Source organism: Sminthopsis crassicaudata, chromosome 1 (assembly GCF_048593235.1).
Source record: "Sminthopsis crassicaudata isolate SCR6 chromosome 1, ASM4859323v1, whole genome shotgun sequence".
In the NCBI taxonomy this organism is placed as follows: domain Eukaryota; kingdom Metazoa; phylum Chordata; class Mammalia; order Dasyuromorphia; family Dasyuridae; genus Sminthopsis; species Sminthopsis crassicaudata.
Window position 1 is genome coordinate 437,121,397 of NC_133617.1, and position 25,291 is coordinate 437,146,687.

Genomic DNA, 25,291 nt, shown 5'->3' on the forward strand with positions numbered 1-25,291 from the left:
GAGCTGTAGGGCACAGCCAAAAGAGCCATTTTCCTCAGCTTTCATTTGGAGGTTAAGGAAGCAAGCTCTAATTCAACAGCTGCTGCTGGTGTATGCAAGTTCTATGACATGTTTTTAGCTTTCATTCTTGCATCCTGGGGTGTTTTTTTAAAGGGTGAAACGAAAGGGAATAACCTTCCCTCCCCCCACCAAAAAAAGTCCTACAACCAAAAATTCAAAAGAGGGGAAAAAACCTCTTGACCAAAAATAACAAAAGACTCTTGGCTATAGAGGCACTAATCTTAATACTGGATTCATATTTGGGATATTCTCCAAAGTTTCAAAGCAATTCTGCATTTCCTCCATTTGAGAAAGTTAAGTGATATAGTAAATAGAGCACCAGGCCCTGAGTCAGGAAGACAAGCGTTCAAATCCAGCCTCAATCACTTCATGGTTGTGTGACCCTGAGAAAGCCATTTAACCTCTGATCGCCTCATTTTCCTCATTTGTAAAACATGAGGATAACCTACCTCCTAGGATTGTTTGTGGAGACCAAATAAGATAATATATAAAGTGCTTAGCTCAGTGTCTGGCACACTGTAGATATTTATTAAATGTTTGTTTTCTTCCTTTCTTGTTGTACAACTAAACAGACATTTTTCCAATCTATGGATGATGTTGGAAACTGCTGCACATTCAGATATTGGTAATCAGTGATTTCTGGGGATCCAGAGAGTGTGACTGTTAGCCCTGATGGGACGGGGGGAATGAATTCTGTGGCTGCTTTGCCTGTATCTAGAATAATAAAAATAATAACAATATGAAGATGATGATGGTAATACATAACATTTCTGTAAGCACTTTAAGGTTTGCAAAGCACTTTACAAATTTGATCTTATTTGATCCTCTCAACAATCCTGTGACATAAAGGGTAATTATTGTGACTTCTCCAGGGTCACATAATAAGTGTCTGAGATAAGATTCTAATGCAGTAAGCCTCAGGTCACACTATATGCACTGTGCCAACTAAGATTAACAGGCAGCTAGTACTGCCATACTAACATCAGACCAGGCAGTATTTGGTGGTATTTACCAAGCTTTGGGCATGACTTCAGAGAGTGTAAAAGTCTTGGCTAAGGAGATCTTGTGTTCCTTTGTGTTCCCTTATGGATTATTTGGAGCCTTTGCCTTGAATATTCTAAGAGCTCATATATCCTGTCTATTCAGGAGCCTAGACATAGACACCATCAAAAAGTATCTTAGTAGGGGTAGCTGAGTGGCATAGTGGATAGAGCACCAGCCTTGAATTCAGGAGGACCCGAGTTCAAATATGGTCTCAAACACTTAACACTTCCTAGCTGTGTGATCCCCTAGGTAAGTCACTTAGCCCAATTGACTCAGTGGGAAAAAAGAAAAAGAAAAAGAAAAAAAAAGTATCCTAGTGACAATAGAGTATATCACAGATTTCAGCATTGGAATGTGTTGCTAATGCCCAATCGCTCCTCCTTTGGGAAGAACTGCCACACAGAAAATATCTGGATATGACAGAGGAAAATAAGGGAAATCTTTATATCTTGAAATGAGTATTTTTGAGTAATAATCATCTTTGTTTATATTTAACTCAGAAAGAGTGTCTTAAAGAATTATATTTTTGAGAAAAATAATTTAATAACCTCCATGGCATATTCTGTTCTCATGATGAGATTATTATTCTATTCCATTTATTTAAAATTGTAACATTAACATGACCCTATTTTTAGAGGCATGCCAGTGAAAATGAAATTTTAAAAGGAAACATTTATCTCTACAAAAGGTATTTTTTCTGTTTTCAAAGATGAACTCAGAATATCATCATTTTCTTTCATTTAAGCTCTAATCTCTAGTATAACAAATGCAGAAATCTCCTTTTTGCTTCCAAAGAACACTTTGATGCTGGTACCCAAGGTCTAAATATGACTAAAATAATACTTCTGGGCCTGGACTTAACATTCTTACCAAGCTGTTCTTCTTCACTGAAACCCATAATTCCCATGGCCTCCAAGGTCTCCTGGAACATCTCATCATCCTGGGCAGCAGGAATGGGTACAAAGCCATTGGAAAGAAATGTATAGTTGTTGAAGCCTTCAAGTAATAAATCATCTGAAGGGAGATAACAATGGTTAGGAAATTAGGATAATGGCATTTTTCTTTCCACAGGAAACATTCTCAATCCCAATTAAAGTGACAAGTCTAACGGGATTTAAAAACCATCTCACTTCTACCTTATCCCTCTCCAAAAGACTGAAGGGGTTGTCAAAAATAAAGCCAAAACTTATATTTAATTTGGTAGATATCATTACTGAAGGCTTAGAATTATAGCTAAGCCTGGAATAATGTAAACTTTTGACATCAAGCTAGCTTAGTTTTTTGTTTTGCTAAAAAGCTTTTTTTAGATCACGTCACTTGGAAATTAAATTGATAAACCAATGGCTGAATTAAAGTAGGACTCTGGAATGACTGAAATGAACAAAGAAGGGCCAAATGGGTATTTTGCCAATTCCTGCTATATGCAGGATAATAGAGGCAAGAAGAGGATGGAAAAAAATCAAGTTTACTACTTGTCCCAATTCTCTTTTTCTACTTTATTTTTCATCAGCTACTAACAAGACCCAGAGTTGTCTAGGAGGAGTTTCACGTTCTATGTTGCTCCTGCCCCACCATTAGTAGGGAGTGCAGATATTCAATGAGAAAGGCAAGAGGCTAATGGACAAAAGAGACACAGAGAGAAGATTAAGTGGACTGGATAATTCATAAATTGGATTTTAGTTCTCAAATTACTGAGTGTTAACTTTATTTGATCTTGTGATAGATGAGAAGGGAAGTTAAGAATCATGAGTTGGAACTATAGTCTCTTTTTTCAGACCATTTGGATATTCACTAGTATCCTGAGGGTAAAGCAGAAATTTTCCAGACCTGAGGAATAAAATTGTATCACCTACAACCACTGCTATTTCTTTAAGGACTTAGCCCATTATTTCTAAAAGCTAGAGACATCTCATGGAAGAGAGTTTTTTATTCTGATTTTTGTCTAGACACTTACTTTTCATTTGTTCCTTAGCCCCAGCAATCATATAATAAAAGATGTGAAAAGTCCTTTCATCTCTTGCTTGGCGAATGGCACGTGACTTTTCCAGCAGATCTGGTTAGGATGAGTTAAGGATACTAATTGTCCAAAGGGCATCCTCCCTTGCAGCAACCCAATCATCCCCAAAGTTGGATGCTTTGGGGAAGCATCCAAAAGCTTAAAAGTGGCTAGAAGTTCTCGTACTTAGAAAACAACATTTCTTCATTTTGGAAATGAGCCAAACAGGCTCATCCCACTCCTTTCCCCACAGAAACTCATCAAAGAATGGATATGGTATTTCTTTCCTTTCCAGATTAAGGCCTGACATGTATCAGGACTTATTTGTTGTTTCCCCCATGAGAATATGACTTTCTTGAGATTAGGGGTCAGTCTTGCTTTTCTATTTGTACCCCCAGTATTCAACATATAGCAAGCATTAAATAAGATGTTTTTTTCATTAATTGATTGATTGATTTAAAAGAGCAAGAGTAGATCAATCCAGTTCTGAATTTTCAACCTCTCAGAGCTCTGATGGTGGCTAGTCAGGCTAACCAATATCTTGGGGTGTCTGTGACAGGCCTAAAGCATAAACTGGAAAGAAACAAAAGAGGGAATAAAAGGGGTGGAACAAGGGGTGGAAGAGCAATTCTTGTTGCTGTTGTTTTTCAGTGTTTCAATAGTATTCAACTCTTTGTGACCCCATTTAGAGTCTTCTTGGCAAGAGTGGTTTGTCATTTCCTTCTGCAGCTCATTTTCCAGATGAGGAAACTGTGGCAGAAATAAATGACTTGCTCAGAGTAACACAGCTAGGAAGTAAGTGAAGCTAGATTTAAATTCTGATTTTCCTGACTCTAGGCCTGGCATTTTATCCATGTACCATCTACCTGCCCTGGATGAAGCAATAGAAGGGTATAAAAACAGAAAGGATAGAGGAGGAAGAGAAAGAGAAAAAGCTCTGTCTATGGGACAGAAAATAGTAGAATGCTGCTAACAATTGTATTTAATAATATCTATAATGCTATTGTCATATGGATAGATAAGTAGCTGAGACTACTTAAAGTAGTTCTTAGAAAGGTCTTAGGAAGAAAATAATTATTAACCTGAGATCCATCAACTTATTTTATAAAATTTCTTTTCTAATTGCATTTTAAATATTTGGTTTTCTTTGTAATCTTATATACATTGTGCATTTAAAAACATTATTCAAAGCATGTTTTAAATGAATAATAAATTTTAATGATAAAATGTTAATTGTTAATTACATGAATAAAGTTTAAATTAATAATAAATGAATAAATTCATTAATTCTAAGATTAACATTTTGAGTGAATAATAAATTCTAAGCTTCAGAGAGTGAAAGAGCTTTACAGCACATAAAAGTTTTAGAATCACTGTATTAGAGAATTCATTGTCATTGGGGTCAAGGAAATTCTCACTAGTCTTGCCTTTGAATGAAAATCTCATTCACTAATAATTTGGGGCCTACTACTGAAAGAAAGAGGTAGGCTAGAGGGCAGGGTTCAGTTAAAGATGAGCTCAAGAAGAAAGTAAGCCATAAGCCTGAGCTATTAAGTCAATGGGAATGTTATTAGCAGGATTGGACCATCTCAGAAGTTAGTATAACTTTAGAGGATGAAGAACGGGGCAGCACAGGCAGCTTGTTCTGGGAATCTACCTGACTTCAGCTGTGGAAACTTGTCCAGCCTGATTTGTGTCAATCACCTCTCCTTGGTCACTCTCTCAATTTCTCTGATAAATATTTGTTGTTGAGTCATTCCAATCCTGTTCTATTCTGTGATCCAAATGGGGTTTTGTTAGTAAAGTATTGCCAAGACTGATTTGCCATTTCCTTCTTTGGCACATTTTACAATTGAGGAAACTGAGGCAAACAGGGTTTTTCCCAGTCACCCAACCACTAAGTAACTGAGACTGGATTTGAACTGAAGTCCATCAGCCACCATCCCCTGTGAAACCTAGCGACCTGACAAATATTTAGACTCCTAATTGTGGCCTGTACACTCTGCCTTAAGAATCATCCTTCAGGCTATTTTTTGAAGGAGGTCAGAGTGAGGAGGAGAGAGTTTTATTAAAGGAAAATAACAGCCAAAGTTTATGTGTTCAGCTGTCTGAAAACAAATTATCTGTCTGCAGCATTGGCTGCTCCACAGAGAGACTTGAGATCTATTCAGTGATGAGCTTTGAATCCGCTGTGGGTGGGATAGATATCTTAGCTAACAAAATGCACCTGTTTTGTTCAAAGAATGAGTGAAATAAATAGCAGGATGTTATACTATTAAATACAACTCACAAGTAAAATAGAGAAGAAACATGTCCCAGAAAGTAAGACAATTTTGGCTGTAAAGATTTTAATTTATACTCCCTCCATCTAACAGCTCAAATGCTAAACAACAAAATTAGTAGGCAACTAGGTATATCAGGAATAGGAATTTGGGGGAAGGAAAAGGGAGAGAACAAACATTTATTAAATACCTTCTACATGCCAGATACTGTGCTAAGTGCTTTAGGAATATTATTTCATTCAATTAGGAGTTGGCAGAGGTATAACTGGCGATTCTGACTCCTGGGGCAAGCAATAGGGCAGATGCCTTCAAAATAATATTTTAACAAAAAATAATAACCAGGAGCAGCTAGTTGGCACAGTGGATAGAGCACCAGTCCAGAAGTCTGGAGGACCTGAGTTCAAAATCTGACCTCAGACACTTAACACTTCCTGGCTGTGTGACACTGGGCAAGTCACTTAACCCCAAATGCCTCAGCATAGTAATAATAATAATAACTAGCAATTACATAAAAGGTTTTGCAAAATGATTTTTATATATTATTTTATTTAATCCTCACAATATTCTTGGAGAGTAGATTCTATTGTCATTTCAGTTATGTCAAACTCTTCATGACTCCGTGTGGGGTTTTCTTGGCAAAGATAATGGAGTGGTTTGCCTCTCCATTTTACAGAGGGAAAAACTGAGACAAATAGGGTTAAATGACTTGATCATATAGCTAGTAATTATCTAAGACTGGATTTGAACTCAGGTCTTGCTGACTTCAGGCCTGGCACACTATCCACTGCACCACCTAGCTGCCCATTAGAAATTATTATTATTCCCCCTTTTATCGATGAGGAAACTAAGGCTAGGAAGGGTTAAGTAACTTGCCTAGTGAGGTAGAGGGGAATGAATGCTGGTGAAGAGAGACGCAACTACCACTCAAGGAAAGAAAGCAGATTCTTTTGGGCAATGATATGAAGAGCAAATGGTATAGTTGGACAGAGAAGCATAATTAGCAATCCATAACCGTATTATTGGGAATTGTCTCATTTTTTTTTAACCTGGACTTTAGACAAAAGCATATAGTTCCTGAGTCCTTTAATTTATGTTTAAGAAAATACCATCTGCCACGTCCTGCTTTTCCCCATAGGAATGTTAAATTAATTTTATTTTTAGGAGAATAAGAGATAAAAAAATTATGAATAAGAATATTAGAAGAGAATAGGTTGCAGGTCACCTATTTCACTTCCCTCCTCTAGAGATGAGGAAATGAAGGCCCAAGGTAATAAAGTAATGATTAGCAGACTTAAAATTTAGCCCAGATCTTCTACCAGACACTCCAGACCGCTTTTGTACTTTACATCCAGTACCCCCATATAACAGATGAGAAAACTGAGGCGCCAAAATATGAAGAGATAAAAGGTTTTTCTAAAACTTTTTACAATGTCCATATTCTGCTACTAAGCAATCTCTGGGCAGCAACAGAATGCCAAGATGAGATTTCTATAGGTGAAATAATGCATAAGATGCTTAATTCAATAATGACTCTTTGCAAACTCCCACCTCAGCCAAACCATTGCCTGTAGCTACTTTAGAGAAAAGAAAGGGGCAATCCCATGGATAAAGGTTCTTCTCATCTGCTCATGTTATCCATAATAATCCTTGCCATTCTTAGAAGTCCCATATGACTGTTGACAGCACTCCTTCTCAGCCCTTCCTAGTAGAATTCCATGTTTTCCAATCCACTGTAAAGGATACATGTTTCGATGTTGGCTCCCACAATGTAGCCTGTGACATCAAAGTTGATGCGGATGAATTTGCCCTACCAATGAAAAGATATGTTTTTATGTGGCTACTAATTAATCTTCCCTAGTGCTATGCTTTAAGAATGGAAGGAACAAGTTAGAAACCACATTCTCAATAGTTTCAACAGAAATAGATTCCCCCCCAACCAGGAATTGAGAATATCTCTAATATACTCCTCTGACTCAGTATTGAGTCAACCAGCAACAAGGCCAGATCTAATTCAGCTCCTGGGACACCTCTCATCTGTCTCCTTTAAACAGAATGGTATATATATTGGATTACTAGCCATATAGTTGAGAGGTTGGGGGAAGGGGGAAATTTTAGAATACAAGGTTTTGCAAGGGTCAGTGTTGAAAATTTATCCATGTGTATGTTTTGAAAATAAAAAGCTTTAATAAAATAATAATAATAATAATAAGTAAATTATTTTTCCAAATGTGGCAAAGAGGTTAACTTTCAAAACAAATAAATAAATAAAAGAATATTATGCTAGAATGCACCAAGTAGGTTCCTAATTGTCCTCTGGTTTCTTTGTATGATCAAAGATCCAAAGTTGAAAGGAATCTGGTCTTTCTCCCTCATTTTACAGAAGAGGATACTGAAGGCCTGGTAAGTTATGTGATTTGCCCGAAGTCATAAATGAAGTGACAGAAAAAAAAAACCTCAAGTTTCATGTCTTCAAGTTTAGTATCCTTTTCAGTGTACCCCAAGGCTCCATTACATGTAGTTCCCCCCCATGATATCTGCATGTGAGGATCTGAAGGAAAAGTTTAGCTCCATATTTCTGATTCCCAGACTTAGGATACTAAGACTGAGTATGTGAAAAAGTGAATACATATAAAAGGGCCCAGTCCTGAAGAAGGAGAAGGGGCCGCAATTTTCCCCAAGAATCACTGAGAGATATAAAAATTAGGTTGGGGATGTAGGAGGATATATAGTCACAAAAATATGATTGGATACCATGCATTCTTCCTAAATGGAGTCTATATATAATGATCATTTAATTTGAATATGCATGACAAGCATAGTTTACTCCAAGGCCATTTTCAAGTTTGTTTTTCTGATTTTTCCATTTAACCTACCCTTTTCTTTACTATCCAATTGGAGTTCTTTCACACATTTAAATGAGCACTCAACTGAGAAGGGAAGTGGGGGGGGGAAGTGGGGGAAGAGAGCAAGATAGGGACCTACTTCCCAGGAACTCTTAAATGGCTATACGTTGGAGGCTAGTGGATTAAATGAACCAAGAATAAGAATTATAGTTACATTGCTATCCTGATCTACTCTGATTAGCCCTGTATTCTCATGTAAATTAGGAGACACCTTCCTAACATTAGTCCTTCCAGGAGGAATCCTGGGTATTTTTGTTACTTACGAATCTCGAGGAGTTGTCGTTCTTGACAGTTTTGGCATTGCCAAAAGCTTCCAGAATAGGATTCGCTTGTAGAAGTTGTTTTTCCAGCTCACCCTAAAATTCATTCACATTTCATTATCAGAGAAGTCAGCACAAGCCCTAATGCTTCTGCCTCTGATGATGTCAATAAACTCTATTCACCCTGTGTATTTATTCTTGTTACTACCCTTCAGGTTATTTCTAGAAGATATTTTGCATGTCCTTAGTCATCTGAAGGTTATGGGGAAGAAATATTACGGCTGCTGCTGGTATAAAGAAATTTACCCTTTAACATTGTTCACTTCAAAGATCAAAGCATACTTATCTTTGGAACATCATTGCTGTTCCAAGCTAAACAGAGTAATGTTCTCTTTGTTTAAAACAATTTTTTTTTTTGCAATGCAAACAAAACAGGTAGAGATTTCTTCTTCAGGTTTGCTTTCTGTTTTATTTTTTTAAGGAAAATGAGGATATCATTAGAAAAACCTGCCAGAAGTTGCTTTAATCTAACAGCAGCAGAAAGCTACAAAAGCATACTGCATCAGCTCCATTAATCAGGTTAAAATGCAGCTGAGATTGGAAACAATGAGTTTCTCTCTCTATCAGACCATGAGCTCCCATGCACAAAAATGGAGTCACGTTGTTAATGATGACAGGGAATAGCTAATTAGACAAGTCATGCCAGAAAAGCAAATATGCACTTTGTGGTCCTTCAACCTGATTCCAGCATCAGAGTTGAAGATCAGGTTTGCCTGCCAAAGCATTCTTCCAGTTGGCTACAAAGTATTTGTTTCTCAGTCTTGAATTATTCTGCCTCCTTATTAGTATATGCTTAATCTCTTCTTGCTTGTTGAAACAGTCTTTTCACTTTGGGACATCTTGGCTCAGGACTCTGGGAATTGTCAGAAACTCTGATGTGAGAAGGATTTTCAAACAAAGGTAAATGATAGAATTTTATCCTCTTTCTGATCCAAATAACTAAGGTACTGTGGGTATTTGCTCCAGAGAAATGAGGAAGCAACTATTTGTTTATGTGTATATTTATAAATATACTACCACCCCCACAATTCCCAAGATATCCCTACAAAAATAAAAATAATTTTTAAAAAATAGAAAATATTTCCAGAGTAATTGTGAACAACTGTTGGAATCCCCCTTTACCAGATACATGGAAATTTACAATTTGGGGGTAGTTCTTTCTCTACCTACTCCTCTAAATGAAGAAAGATGAAAAATAACTTTCTTTAGCCACCTTTAAGTGGCTAGCTTATACAATCCTAACTGACTTGCTATCAAGTAACCCACTTACAGGGAAGCCTAGTACTATCCTTCTCAGGCAAGCCTTTAAAAAAAAGTAATTTCCCCCGATTATAGATTTATATCTGGAAAGGATCTTAGTAGTTATTTAATTCAACCTCTTATTTTATGTCTGAGATGAATTAAGTGTAATCATACCTAGAGCCAAAAAGATGGAAAAGATGACCTTTAATGGTCTCAATAATCCTAGAATTCTGGCTTCTAGCTCCTCAGTTCTTAATTATAATTCTGGCAAGACCTGGTTTTGTCAAAAAGCTAGTGACTCCAGCAATCAATCTTATTATCCTACCATTAGAGCTTGTGTTTTGCCAATCAATACGGCTATTCTTGAAGCTTCAGGTCTTGAGGCTGAGCACAGGTGGTCAGTGAAACAATATGCAGAGACAGACAGACAGACATCACAAACAGCACCGCAAACACATGCACAGGGACCGCTTTAGAACAGTGTCCCACTGGGGAAGGGATACAGGAAGGGATAGACATGCCAAGGCTACATTGCTTGTCAATCAAACCTTGAGAGTGGAGGGTATATTTCACAACAGTCCTAAAAAGCTCAACCTGACAGGACAGAAATCCTTAGATTGTTTCAATTAGGAATTTTGGAGGTCAGATTTCAGGCTGATTGGCTCTTTCAGGATCGTAGAGAAATTTTTGGATAAGGAAAATCCATCACAGGCAGGTAAGAATTGGAAGTCCAAAAAAACCTCTGCAAATGTCAGACTACAAATTGGCGTCTGACACAGGCAGAGTCAAGGTGCAGAGAAATTATTGAGTGCTATTGTTGCTTCAGGTTGTGAGACACAAAAACCTAACACGTTCTACTATCAACTATGGGCACTCTGTTGGTGCAACAACAGCATGCAAATCTATACTCTGTGCCTTCCCAAGCACACTGAAGAAAACACACTCTAATTCATTTACTCACGTAAGCAAAAGATGGGCCTTGCTGTAGTTGAATAATATGGCATAAAACAAATGTCAATGTTATTTCAATCACACAAATATTGGGTCTTGGTGGGTATTCACTTATGTCTCTTTATTTCCCACCCCCCCCTCTCTTTCTCTCTCTCTCTTACACACACACACACACACACACACACACACACACACACACACACACACACACAAAATCCAACAACCCCAGTATAGGTTTCCTAGAAAAATTGGAGACACACATTCCTTATTCATTCCATTTCCTTATCTACCTCTCTCAGTTTCTCTCTTTCTTTTTATTAAATTACTGAGATCACAATAATCTTTCAATTCAGAAAAAAAAGGCTAAAATGTTCTCTGAATAGGCCTAACATCAGAGGCTCACAGAACATCTAGTTCATGTTTTCATCCCATCCCCATTTTATGGAAGAATTTTAAATGACTTGCCCAGGGACATAGAGCTAGTAAGTATAAAAGGTGAGATTTGAACCCTGGTATTCCTGCTTCCAAATCCAAAATGTTCCTCATTAAATTGGCAAGAGTGGAAGGAAATAGTGGAATCTTCGTGGTGACATACAATGACGACTTGTAGTGTATAACACTTTCTGAACCTCCCCATAATAAGAAACCCAATTTTAATGTTATAGTTTAAGGTTGAAATACAGGAAATTATTTTCTTCTTGTTTTGGTCTTAGGACTGAATAAGAACCCATAGCAGACACAGACCACGGCAAAAAACTTTAGCCATCTCTGGATATTTCTGGATTTCTGTTCTTTGTCAGGCAAGCTAAATTTTTAGGTGGTTATAGAATCAACTCATGATTAATCCATAGTAAATAATGGATAAGGGTGATCAGAGACCAATAAACTTCGCAGGCAGTCTCCAAAACTCATTTCAGACTCTTCCATTCACCAAAGCTTTTGGCAGAGGTACAGGTACTGTCAAACAGATGAAATGGACTGATTCCAGATTGGTTTTTTTTACTTCTCTGGGACCAGGCCTAACATGAGGAGGCACAAGCTAGAGACTGGCTACAAAGAAGGAAAAGTATTAATAGAATCCAGAGGAATTCAGAAAGGGCCTTAGATAGTCAAGACACAACTGAAGAGTCATTCCCCCAGATGGGCCTGTTTGAGTTTCTCCTCTCTTTCTCTGAGAAGGAAAAACAGGGATACATGCAGAAATGAGCAAAATTTAAAATTACAATTGGGGGTTCTAATTTAAAAACTGTGCTTCCCCCAAATTGTCATTTGTGAGGAGACAAATTAAGCTGATTGGCTGCAAGAGAGAAAAAGTGCCTTCAGACTTCAGTCCTCGAAGAGCCGAGCTGATGCAGGGTTCTACTATAAATAGACATTATTTATAAGGCAACGATGAAGGCTTTTTCTCAGCAAAATATATTCCTGTTTAAGGCCCAAGGGTCCTTTCTTCCTTACTCCCTTTTTCCACAGACCCCAAAGCCCTAACATAATAGCATGTTTTTAATAGGTTATATCTCTGAAAAGGCATTCAGGTAGCAGAAATTGAGCCTTTCAATTAACTTTTTTTTCCCCTAATCCCTGTCAATCTGTTGCTCAAACCTCCAAAGACAGGAAAGGGCCACTTACAGTGATGCTTGTATCCTTTTTCCCCTTATGAGAGGAAGCCACCACAGCTAGATACTGGATGACCTTTTTGGTGTTTTCTGTTTTCCCAGCTCCAGATTCACCTCTGAAAGACATGGATACAGTGCACCATTACTTTCTCTGTCAACAAGTGCTGACAGGCAAATAAAGAAATCAGAAAAAACAAACAAACAAACCAGTATCAACTTATTGGATGATAAGAGTCTGGAGTAAAATGAAGTCTGTCAAAGAGCATTTCTAAAGTACCCTCTATGTTCCAGTCCCTGCTCAGGGCCCTCAAGGCATCTACATTTTACTGACAAGAAACAACACATATGTACTTAGGTCTAACAAAAAGTATGCAAATAGAAAGCAAATGTTGAGGGGGGTGAAGAAAAAGAGAAGCAACAATTAACACAATAGGTTAACTGAAATCCAAATTATTTAGAATTTTAAAAATAGGGGCAGCTAGGTGGCACAGTGGATAGAGCACCACCCCTGAAGTCAGGACAACCTGAGTTCAAATATGGTCTCAGACACTTAACACTTCCTAGCTGTGTGACCCTGAGCAAGTCACTTAACCCCAATTGTCTCAGGGGAAAAAAAAAAGAATTTTAAAAATAATAAATATCAATAGTATTACTAACTTTAATATTACTAACCACAAGCTTCCAATTTAAGTAGAAAAAGGAAGGGTCCAGAATAGTACTATAGAAAGAGAGGTGAATTTGAAATCAAAAAAGCCCTGTTTGAATCCCAGCTCTGCCACTCTCCAGCGGCATGACCTTGGGCAGCAAGTAATTCACACCTTTCTTGCTTTGCTTTTCCTCCTCTCTAAAATGAGAAGATTGCACCAGATGACCCCCAAGATCTATGGGTTTATCAACTTACAAAGTATAAGCTCTAGACCTATGATCCACAATGCTGGGTCTATAGACAATGTCTCCTGAGATTCAGCACAAACCACAAATCCATCTGTTGAGGAATAGCTGAATAAGTTATAGTATATGAATATAATGAAATATTATTGTTCTATAAGAAATGATGAGCCTATTGATTTCAGAAAAGCCTGGAAAGACTTATATGAACTGATGCTTAGTGAAATGAGCAGAATCAGGGTAACATTACATACAGCAAGAACCAGATTTTATAATGATCAACCATGAGGACTTGATTCTTCAACAATGCAGTGATTCAAGGCAATTCCAATTGACTTGGGATGGAAAGTGTCATCTGCATTCAGAGAGAGAGAACAATGGAGACTGAATGTGGATCAAAGCTTAATATTCTTAGGTTGTTTGCTTGTTTTTTTTTTCTTTCACTTTTTTTCACTTTTGATCTGACTTTTCTTGTGCAGCATAAGGAATATGGAAATATATTTAGAAGAATTGTACATGTTTAAACTATATCAGATTACTTGCTGTCTTGGGGAAGAGAGGGAAGTAAGGGAAGAAGAAAAATTTGGAACAAAGGTTTAGAAAAGGTTAATACTAAAAACTATCTTTGCATGTATTTAGAAATATAAAATATTATTATTTACAAAATACAAACCTAGCTTTGATAATCAGGTAGCTTAGACAAGGATTGACCTCATTGTTAGAAGAAAGGTAACTATGTTGTAGCTACCAAGCTCTAAGTTAAATGGAGGGGAGGGGAAAAAGGAAAGGAGATACAGTCTAAACTCTTCTTTCTCTGTTACTTCCTTCCCTGGCCCACTTTGCTAGCTCTCTTCCTTTTCTGTTCTTTAAGAGATAATTAGAAAGAATTTTGAAAGAAGTCTGTTTGCCCTCAAGGTCAGTTTCAAGGCTTCTCTGGAGCTGAACAGATGCCATCAGAACTATTACAATTCCTGATCTTTTTCCTAATTAGGAAATGAAGAAATTAAGTTCCTCTACTGAGACCCCATTAATAACTGCTCATGTTAAACCCAAAAAGAAAAAATATCACATGCATTATCTTTCTGTACATAATCCTATTGACTTCCCATATCCAGAGGATAGCTTGAAGAAAGACTCAATTTCCTTTAGATTTTTAAGTTAGGAAAAGTGAGCATCAGATTTCTGATAATTAATTTTAAAAATGCTTTGTATGTTTTAGTATTGAGATTATTTTAAAAATCACAGACACACACATATATATGTATATATGTATATATATATATATAATTTTTCTCTTAGTAAACAAGCTTATTGGGTGGGTGAGAGAGCTTAATATTCTATTTTGTGTAAAAAAGAAGAAAAAACTATATGGCAAAAGAAAGGGAAACATCTTGCCCAAAATTATACACTGAATTGCCATGCTAGAATGGATTTTAGAGATCATATGGGTTAAATCCCTTCATATTATTATGTGCTGTTTTTTTTGTTGTTCAATGATTTCAGTCATGTTTGAGTCTTCATAACCCCATTTGGGGTTTTCTTGGCAAAGATACTAGAGTGGTTTATAATTTTCTTCTCCAGCTCATTTTACAGATAGGGAAACTGAGGCAAGTAGGATTAAGTGACTTTCTCCCTCCAGTCTGGACCTCTAGCCATTGTGCCACCTAGCTGCACATATATATTATATACATATATGTTATATTACATATATATGTATATATATATATATAATTTTTTACCTTTAAAAAATTCTGTGCTTAACAAATCCCAAGTAAAATGAGCATTTCCTCATACAAAGTAGAACAGATAAAAAGAGAACTGTACATTAATCTCTATTTAAATCTCTATTGTAAAATGCTTGCTTTTCTCTTTTAAGTATAAAATAATTTTAACACTGAATTTTCATACTTGTCCTATAAAGATGTAGGCATATGGTACATCTCATATAGAACCTGAATCTACATAGAAATGCCATGCAAAGTTAGAGAGGCAGGTAGATGATGATAATAGATAATAATATTATTATTTGTCCTTTGTCCCCGAAGAGGACCACAACATCAGGGAGGTGATACCATGACATGCAAATGAATTGGATTTGAGTGAGGGAGGTCTGTGCAAGGTCACCTGCCTCACTTTCCCTTCCAGAACCATCTAGGTCCGGTGGCAAGTTATAGATCAGGACAATTGGAGATGGCCCAGAAGCAATGGGAAATCTTGGCCTTTTTGAGCTAAGGTCTCTAACAGGTAACACCCATTCAGTGATTAAGGCTAGATAGCAATCGAGGCAAAAACTCTCCTCTTTTACCTAGTCCCCCCCCCAAAAAAAAAAAGTCTAAATAAATAAAAAATAGATAGAGAGATAAATGAATAAATGAATCTGGGAGGGGAAGACCCTCTTCAGAGGCAGAAATGACTGCTATTTACATTCACTCTGAGTCAATCAGGACCCAAACAATGATCAAATGAGATTTGGCCTAGGACCTGTTGGTGGCCAATGAGATTCAGATTGGTTTTGATTTAAGGACTAGTCCTTAAAAAAGAAATCTAGCCAGTAAACCCTAAGATATATTGGGAGGGTTTAGAAGTGACCTAAGAAAAAAAGCTCTTAAGAGCATCTGTAGGTAAGAGTATGACTTGATATGTGGATAGAGGGAAGAAAAGACAGAGGGAGGAAGGGAAGAAAGGAAGGAGAGAAGGAAGAAGGGAAGAGAAGAGAGAAGGGAAGAGGAAAAGAAGAATGGAAGGAAGGAAGAAAGGAAGAAGGAAGGGAGGGAGGAAATGGAGGGAGGAAGGAAGAAAGGAGGGAAGAGAGGAGGGAAGAAAGGAGGGAAGGAAGGAATACAATGAAGAAACCATAAAAAACATAAACACTATAAAGCTTAAAAGCTTAAGATATACAAATATCTTGTTTGATCCTCATAACAACCCTGGGAGACATATGCTATTATTACTCATCACTTTACAGATGAAGAAACTGAGGTAAACAGAGGTAAATGACTTGCCACACATCTAGGAAATATCTATGGCTGGATTTCTCTTCCAAGTTTGTCAGATCTTCATGATTATAGGACCAGAGCTCTATCTGCTGTGCTACTCAGCTGAACAGATATCTAGGTAGTTACATATTCAGCACCCTCCCTTTCTAGGATAAATTTAAAATGTTTTCCTCCCTGTCTTCTCACTTTCACAATTTAAGAATCAGGAATGTTCCATGTGAGTGAGAGTTCTGTCCTCTATTTTGGGGAGATGGGTATTGAGCCCAAAACCTGGAAATCTAGTTTATCCTATGTTTATTATGAAGCAAGTTTCATGTTTTATTGGGGGGTTTTAGAGTACCCCAGGAAAACTTCAATAGGTTTTCAAATTGATTTATCAGTGAGATCATTGTTTCTTTGGAAAAATTAAAAATTTTTCTTTCCCAGTCTTTGGCTTCCAAGTTGGCCCTCTGATACAAGAGCTAATAAGTCTGATCTTCCAAACAAATTCTCTTTTTTCTCTGGACAGGGGTAACCATGCCCATCTTCCTTTCTTGAGCCTCTGGAAGTATTGCCATATATGGCATCCTTTCCCTTTTAATTACCCTGCCATCCTGTAGGGCCTCTGGAATTCAGCATAGACTCTTGGAATACATCGCTTAACCCTTTGTTTCCCCAAGGCATTACAAAAGTTTCCATGTGGTATTCTGGGGACATGTTTTCTTTTGCTGAGAAAGTAAAATATGTTTTGAACCATGGCCTGTTTCTAGAAATCTCTGGGGCTTAAGTTGTTTCTAGTTCTCCCTACCCACTCTTTCTAAAATGTCCTCCCTATTCACAGAATCACAGAATTTCAGAGTTGGAAGGAACCCTGGCAGCCAACTAGTCCAAGAATCCCTAATGCAAGACACCAGAGAGAGATGATCAAGTATCCTCTTCTTGAAAAATACTAATGAAGGGAAACCCATTACAGAAGGGAGCCTATTTTACTTTGAGGTAGCTCTATTAGGAAGTTTTTCTTTATATCAAACCTAAATTTGCTCCATTGTATTTCCCACCCCCATTCCTCCTAGTTCTATGCTTTGGGGACAAATGGAATATATCGAATCTCTCTTCCGTGGGGTGAATTTTCAAGTATTTTAAGATATCTAGAGACTTCTCTGAGCTAAAAAGGACTGTATTTGCTTCAGGTGGTTCTTATATAGTATGAGTTGGAGGCCCTTCATTATTCTTCTCTAGCCTTGATTCAGGTAGTTCCTGAAATAAATCACAACATCCTAGGTATGGCTGGCCAAAGCAGAGTACAATGGGGCTACTCTGTTCAAGCAGCAGGAGACTGCTTTAGCTTTTATCAAATCACCCAAAATTAGACATAGCAAGGGAGATAATTCTGCTGAAATTAACCACATAATGCACTCATTATCTAACCAAAATCAAATAATTGTTGGCTTACTCCTACTATTAGTCCAAATAATGATAGTACATAGATTTAGAGCAGAAAAGTACCTCGGATCGACCTTTCTGTTGGGTTGATTTTCAGTCATGTTTGACTCTTCATGACCTCATTTGGGTCTTGACAAAGATACTGGAGTCGTTTGCTTATTTTATATATGAGGAAACTTAAGCAGAGTTAAGTGACTTGTCTGGTGTCACATAGCTAATAAATGTCTGAGGCTGTCAGGTCTTCCTAACTCCAAGCCAACACTCTATCCACTATACCATCTAGCTGCCCTGGTTCTTGACATAGAAGTCTGTGAAAGTAGGTAATTTAAAATATAAATAAATATATATATATATATAATATATTATAATTAGATTACTTTTTAATTTTATATATCTTATTTTATGCTTTTTAAAGCATTTAAAGCATTTTTTGATGTACATAGCTTTCACTAGACTGCCCAAAAGAGCCCAAAAATGTAAAACTGTTTGTCTTACTCCTCACACTCAGAGTTTAAATGACATGTCCAAAGTCACATAGGCAGTAAATGTCACAGTCAGAATTTGAACTCATATCCTTTGACTCCAAATACAGCATACTAGATTTGTTATGCTATTTTGTCTTCCATGTTTTACAGTTTTAGATCAAGGGCCAGAATATCGGTAACCCCACAAAATTTTTACCACTTTGTACTCCAAATGCCAGTGTTAGCACAATAATATAGCTATCCCTGAGTAGTAATGTACAGCAGGCTTTAGAAAAACAGTTTCAGTATCCTAGGCTGTTTTTCAGATTTTTTTTCCTTCCCTCCTTCCTTCCCTCCTTCCTTCCTTTCTTTTTCTGCCTTTCCCAACATTATAGCCTTTTTTTTTAAGGATTGGTTCAGTTTTGAAGCTGAGAATCTCTGGGATTGTTCCATGGGTCTAACCAATTTATTGTAAGTCATATTAAGAAAATAATAATATAGTCATACTATATAAACAATCTCACTGTCTGTTATCATACACTGGAAGGACACAAACCTCATTCTTGCTCCCAGGTTTGGTTAAGTACTTACTTATATTTTGATCAAAGTTAAAATATTATGTCAAGCTAGTTTTCCTTTTTTATTGATTGTTTTGTACTCAGCTTATAAACATTATCATGACTCATTAATTGGGATTTTCCTCTCCATGTCATAGTTGACCATGTATGCAGGTTAGCAGTGCATGACAACTGCCTCTAGATTTAAATATTTTTTTTAAATATTTCCTTATTTTTATTTTTAAAAAAGATTTTATGCTACATGACCCTAAGCAGATTACTCAAACTTTTGAGACCTCAACATCTCCATCTATGAAATGGGAATAATAATTAATCAATCCATAAAAGTTTATTAAGTATCTGTTATGTATCAAATACTATGCTAAGTACTGGGGATATAAAAAAGGCAAAAGACAGTCCCTGCCTTCAAGAAGTTTTGGGAGAGAAAACATAAAAAAAAATAGATACAAAGAAAATTATATACAGGACAAATAGGAAATAATCAAAAGAGGGAAAACATTGGAATTAAAAGGAGGTAAGGAAAGACTTCCTTTTTAAAAGTTTATTTTCTATTTATGTTTATAATAACTTTTTATCTTTCTAAATACATGCAAATATAATTTTCAATATCCATCTTTGCAAAACTGTGTTCCAAATTTTTCTCCCTTTCCCTCTCACCTCTCCCCTAGAATTCAATATACGTTAAACATGTGCAATTCAAGGTAAGACTTCCTGCAAAAGGTTATTATTATTTTATAGGCCTCTTAATTAGAGCTTGAAAAATGTTACTTAAAAAGTGAGCAAATATAGTAAGTGGAACTCCTCTTTTGCTTTTAAATCCTAACTCTAAGCCAGGGAGTTTTAACAGAGGGGCCACAAATTCCTTAAGGGTCAATGTCCCCTCTAGGAACATGCAGATTTCAGAGAAAACTTAAATGATAAAAAAAATTACATCTTTATTTTTATTAAACTCTAACTGAAATTTTGTATTAACTTCAGCTATATGAAAATGATATGGGGATCCATAGGCTTCAGCAGAGCCCCAAAATATCTATCTATTACACAAAATAGGTTAAGATATCTGGCTCTAAACCCAGTAGTTCCACCATTAATACCTCTTCCCTCAACTTACTTTTTATTATCACCTCTCTCATACCATAAAACAGAACTCTATACATAGAGTGATCAAGGAGCATTTGAGAGCAGGCTGATTGAAAATTTGGCCTCAGGTAATTTGGCTTATATTTTGATTCAAATAATATATATCCTATATTGATGAGGAGAGCACTCTTTAAGAGGCTCAGTAGTTTTGTTATTTGTTGAATCATTCTCAGTCATGTCTGATTCTTTATAACCCCAGTTAAGGTTTTCTTGGTAAAAAATACTGGAGTGGTTTTCCATTTCCTTCTCCAGTTTATTATATAGTTGAAGAAACCGAGGTAAACAGGGTTAAATGATTTGCCCGGGGTCATACATCTAGTAAGTGACTGGGACCAGATTTGAAAGCAAGATCATCCTCTTTTCACACTCAATTACTCTGTAATACTTGAAGTAAGAAGGGACACCGAAGAGTGGGCACAGAATCTGGGAGTAAAAAATAACACTCCTTACTCGAAATTCCTCATGTAATTGTCTTCTCTGCTCCATCTTCCTATTCTTAGTAGTAACTAACTTTACCCACATTGTTCCTCCAAACCAGGTAAGGTTCTCTAAACAGAGGAGTAATCACAATCCCTGAATTAGAGAACAGAATCCAAAGGACCGGAAAGAATTGTAAGAGCTCTATCCCTTTAATACTTAAATAGAGGATTAAATGATTCCTCTGAGATTCCATAGATTGTGTAAATTACCTGGCATTTATTGAGCACCCCCTATGTATCAGAGAAAATGCTAAGAACTAGGGATATAAAGAAATGCACACAACAAGACTGCTCTCAAGGAGCTCACTCTCTAATGGGAGACTCTCTAATGTGAAAATGTTCACATTTTCTTTAGCACTGTACCACCTATCTACCCCTCCATTTTTCCCTATGCTATCTCAATATAACTTCTTTGTGGCAAAGGAAAGCAGATAAGTAAAACTAACCGACACACTGATCATGCAGATAACATTCGTAATCCATATTCCATTATCTTTCTGCTAAAAGCATATACATCATTCTCTTTCCCACTCGGTTATCCATCTAAACCAGTTTGGTCCAGAAGATAAACTCACATGGATTCCTGGCCCACAATAGTTTAATTTATTTTATACAAATAGTTAGAAGTAGGATTTTCACAGTTTCAAGACACCCTGGAACCACCCCACCCCCAGTTCACTTAATCATTTTACTTAAAAGAAGGTACTTTTCTGAGGGGAAGAACCCTTGTGTTTGAAGGTTCAACACCCATTCCATATATTTGGTCATATTATACATCTCCAGCCTCCATTCCACAAAAGTCCTCCTGCACGCTATGATTTCTAACTCTAACCCTGCCATACTCTCTCAAGGGCACAAATTTTTTGAATCATTAATCCAGAATTGAAAAGGACCTCATAAGCCACCCCTCATTTTACAGATGAAATAAATTGAGACCAACAAAGAGTAAGTAAATAAATAAATAAGCCCAAGGTTAGTCACCTCCTTATCTCAAATTGTATTTAAAGGAAATAACTAAAAAACCTCTTAGAAATAAACATCAGCCTTCCTTAATCAACCTCAGCAGCCAGAAAAGTTAGCTAACTATCTAAGAACTCTAGATCACAGGGTCTGTTTGGCTTCCTGCTTTGGTGATTACCTCTGAACCAAAGCCAGAATATTTTATGCCAACTCATATAATCTCCTGATAATCCTAAAAAGCCTTTTCTCTTTCAGCACCACCACAAGCTGAGCAGGAATGATTCCAGGGCAGTGCATTTTCTTCATTAGCTTCCAAGTTTTAGACACTCCTGGTCTTGCAGAACAGAAAGTGGAAAGTACATGAGGAATTAATTGTAGCATAGAATTATATAGCATACTATTTGACTTATTGTTGTACAGCTTTCATACTTGAAGAGAACCAATGACAAGGATTATGTCTTGACTTGCTCGTGACTTGGATTTAGGTGAGGCAGAGTTCCCCAAAATTGTGAACCTCACTTTCGACCTGAGGCTTAGTTTAGCTTTAGATTTAAAGTTGGAAGGGACCTTAGAAAGCATCTAGCATAATTTCCTCATTTTATAGATTAGAGATATGAAACAGAGATGGGAAATGATCTACCTAAAGTCACTTGGCAAGAAAACAGCCAAGGTGGGATTTAAACTCAATTCTCCAATTAGAAACTTAGAGCTCATTCCACTTTACCATGCGGTCATGTAAGGATGACCTCCCTCATGGAATTCTATGGTTCATCCTCTTGGGTTCAAGCAAACAGCAAAGTGTCTATCCCTCTGGATTTCTCTGGTTTTTCTCAGGTAGGATGGGTCCACATAGCTGAAAGAATACCATTCCTGAGTATCTACAAATACTTGGTCATCCCATACCCAGAATGTTCTTCATCTCTGCTTCTTTGTTTCCCTGGATTACTTCAAGTCCTAGCAAAAATTCCACCTTCTCACAGAACAAATTAGTCAATAACTACAGCAAATCTAGTGTTTGACAAGACCCCAGATTTTGGGATAAGAATTCATTGTTTGACAAAAACTACTGGGAAAATTGGAAATTAGTATGGCAGAACCTAGGCATTGACCTACACATAATACCATATACCAAGATAAGGCCGAAATGGGTACATGATCTAGACAAAGAATGGTATTATAAACAAATTAGAAGAACATAGGGTAGTTTATTTCTCAGATCTATGGAGGAGGAAGAAACTTATGACCAAAGAAGTACTAGAGATCATTATTGATCACAAAATAGATAATTCTGATTATGCTAAGTTAAAAAGTTTTTGTACAAACAAAACTAATACAGATAAGATTAGAAGGAAAGCAATAAACTGAGAAAACATTTTTACATCCAAAGGATCTGATAAAGGCCTCATTTATAAAATATATAGAGAATTGACTCAAATTTATAAGAATTCAAGCCATTCTCCAATTGATAAATGGTCAAAGGATATGAACAGACAATTTCCATATGAAGAAATTGAAACTATTTCTACTCATATGAAAGAGTGTTCCAAATCACTACTGATCAAAGAAATGAAAATTAAGACAACTCTGAGATACCACTACACACCAGTCAGATTGGCTAAGAAGACAGGAAAAGATAATGATGAATGTTGGAGGGGATGTGGGAAAACTGGGACACTGATGCATTATTGGTGGAATTGTGAATGAATCCAATCATTTTGGAGAGCAATCTAGAACTATGCCCAAAGAGCTATCAAACTGTGCATATCCTTTAACCCAGCAGTGCTACTACTGGACCTATATCCCAAAGAGATCTTAAAGGAGGAAAAGGGACCCACATGTGCAAGAATGTTTGTGGCAGTCATTTTTGTAGTGGCCAGAAAGTGGAAACTGAGTGGATGCCCATCAACTGGAGAATGGCTGAATAAATTGTGATATATGGATGTTATGGAATAGTATTGTTCTGTAAGAAATGGCCAACAGGATGATTTCAGAAAGGCTTGGAGAGATTTATATGAACTAATGCTGGTCTTGCACATACAGTCTTTAAGATCTCTTTGGGATATAAGCCCAGTAGTAGCACTGCTGGATCAAAGGGTATGCACAGTTTGATAACTTTTTGGGCATAATTCCAGATTGCTCTCCAGAATGGTTGGATTCTTTCACAATTCCACCAACAATGCATCAGTGTCCCAGTTTTCCCACATCCCCTAAAACATTCTGCATTATTTTTCCCTGTCATTCTAGCCAATCTGACAGATGTGTAATAGTATCTCAGAGTTGTCTTAATTTGCATTTCTCTGATTAATAATGACTTGGAGCATCTTTTCATATGGCTAGAAATAGTTTCAATTTCTTCATCTGAGAATTGTCTATTCATATCCTTTGACCATTTATCAAGTGGAGAATGGCTTGATTTCTTATAAATTAGAGCCAATCATGTGTGTGTGTATATATATATATATATGTGTGTGTGTGTGTGCGTGTGTGTGTGTGTGTGTTGTATTTAAGTTAGACTTTAACATTTAACATGTATTAGTCAACCTGCCATCTGGGGGAGGGAGTGGGGGAAGGAGGGGAAAAATTGGAACAAAAGGTTTTGCAATTGTCAATGCTTAAAAATTACCCATGCATATATCTTGTAAATAAAAAGCTATAATAAAAGTAAATAAATAAATTAGAGTAAATTCTCTATAGATTTTGGAAATGAGGCTTTTATCAGAACCTTTGACTATAAAAATGTTTTCCCAGTTTATTGCTTCCTTTCTAATCTTGTCTGCTTTAGTTTTGTATATACAAAAACTTTTCAATTTGATATAATCAAAATTTTCTATTTTGTGATCAGTAATGATCTCTAGTTCTTCTTTGGTCATAAATTCCTTCCTCCTCCACAGGTCTGAGAGGTATTCTATCCTATGTTTTAATTTATTTATAATCTCATTCTTTATGCCTAGGTCATGAACCCATTTTGACCTTATCTTGGTGTACGGTGTTAAGTGTGGGTCAATCCATGCATATGTTTTGCAAATAAAAAACTTTAATTAAAAAAAAAAAAGAAAATCCCATATTTGATAAAAAGCTTTCCCAATAATGCTGAATTCTAGTACCTTTCCTCTGTAGACTATTTCCAATGTATATATCATGTTTGTACATAGTTGTCGTCCCTATTAGAATGTAAGCTCCTTAGGACCTGTTTGTTTTTTTTTTAATACCTTTTTTTGTGTTCTCTCTGCTTAGCACAATGCCTGGAACATAATATCCATTTAACAAATGTTTATTGACTGACTACTAAAGCCAATTTTAGACTAGAGAATTCGGCCTATTTCTGGCCTAGAAATGCATTCTAGGGTTACAATCTCAACTAGATCCCAGGCCATTCCATTTCATTGTATTTGCTTCCATTGTTCATGCTGGCTACAAATAATCAGACAAGTGGGGACAGCAGGATAAGAGAAATGTATTTAACTCTTAACAATCTTGGAATCCACAGATAATTTAAAATCCTAAATTGATTTCATCCTCTCACCCAATACATCTGTAGCCTTGGCTCACTGAATATAAACATTTTAAAATTAGGATGTTAAAATCAAGGAATATTAGAGCTGGAAGGACCTCAGAAGCAGAGATTACACACTCTCTAAGTTAGAAGGTTCCTTGGAGGCCAGCAAGTCCAACCCAAACTTAACAAAACTTATTCCAAAATATCTTCCCAAAGTGGCCCTTCAGCTTTCCCTTGAAAATCTCCAGGAAAAGGATATCCATTATCTCTTGAGGCAGTCCATCCCATGATGGATATAAGATAAACTGAATGAAGACCTCTCATAAGGATGTGAATTCAACCTATGCCCTAACTGTGATTTGAGACTTTGCAATAACAACTTGTGCTATAGCTAAAAAGCTGCAGGTGTTCAATTGTCTTAGATAAGCAAACATTTTGGTCCTGTCTTTCTCTCTCC

At 36.6% G+C, this 25,291-nt stretch overlaps 1 protein-coding gene across 2 annotated transcripts in view; it reads right to left on the bottom strand.

The window, feature by feature from the left end:
- MYH11 (myosin heavy chain 11) overlaps positions 1-25,291 on the bottom strand; it is a 122,787-nt gene that overhangs the window by 45,350 nt on the left and 52,146 nt on the right. Inside the window, exons 5-10 of one of the 2 annotated variants that reach the window (XM_074280619.1) lie at positions 12,425-12,527; positions 10,809-10,829; positions 8,549-8,641; positions 7,126-7,189; positions 3,059-3,157; positions 1,975-2,118 (exon numbers count right to left, since the gene is read on the bottom strand). In XM_074280619.1, the coding sequence (XP_074136720.1) occupies positions 1,975-2,118; positions 3,059-3,157; positions 7,126-7,189; positions 8,549-8,641; positions 10,809-10,829; positions 12,425-12,527 (524 nt within the window). The remainder of the gene's footprint in view (positions 1-1,974; positions 2,119-3,058; positions 3,158-7,125; positions 7,190-8,548; positions 8,642-10,808; positions 10,830-12,424; positions 12,528-25,291) is intronic. The other variant, XM_074280620.1, reaches the window with a different exon arrangement.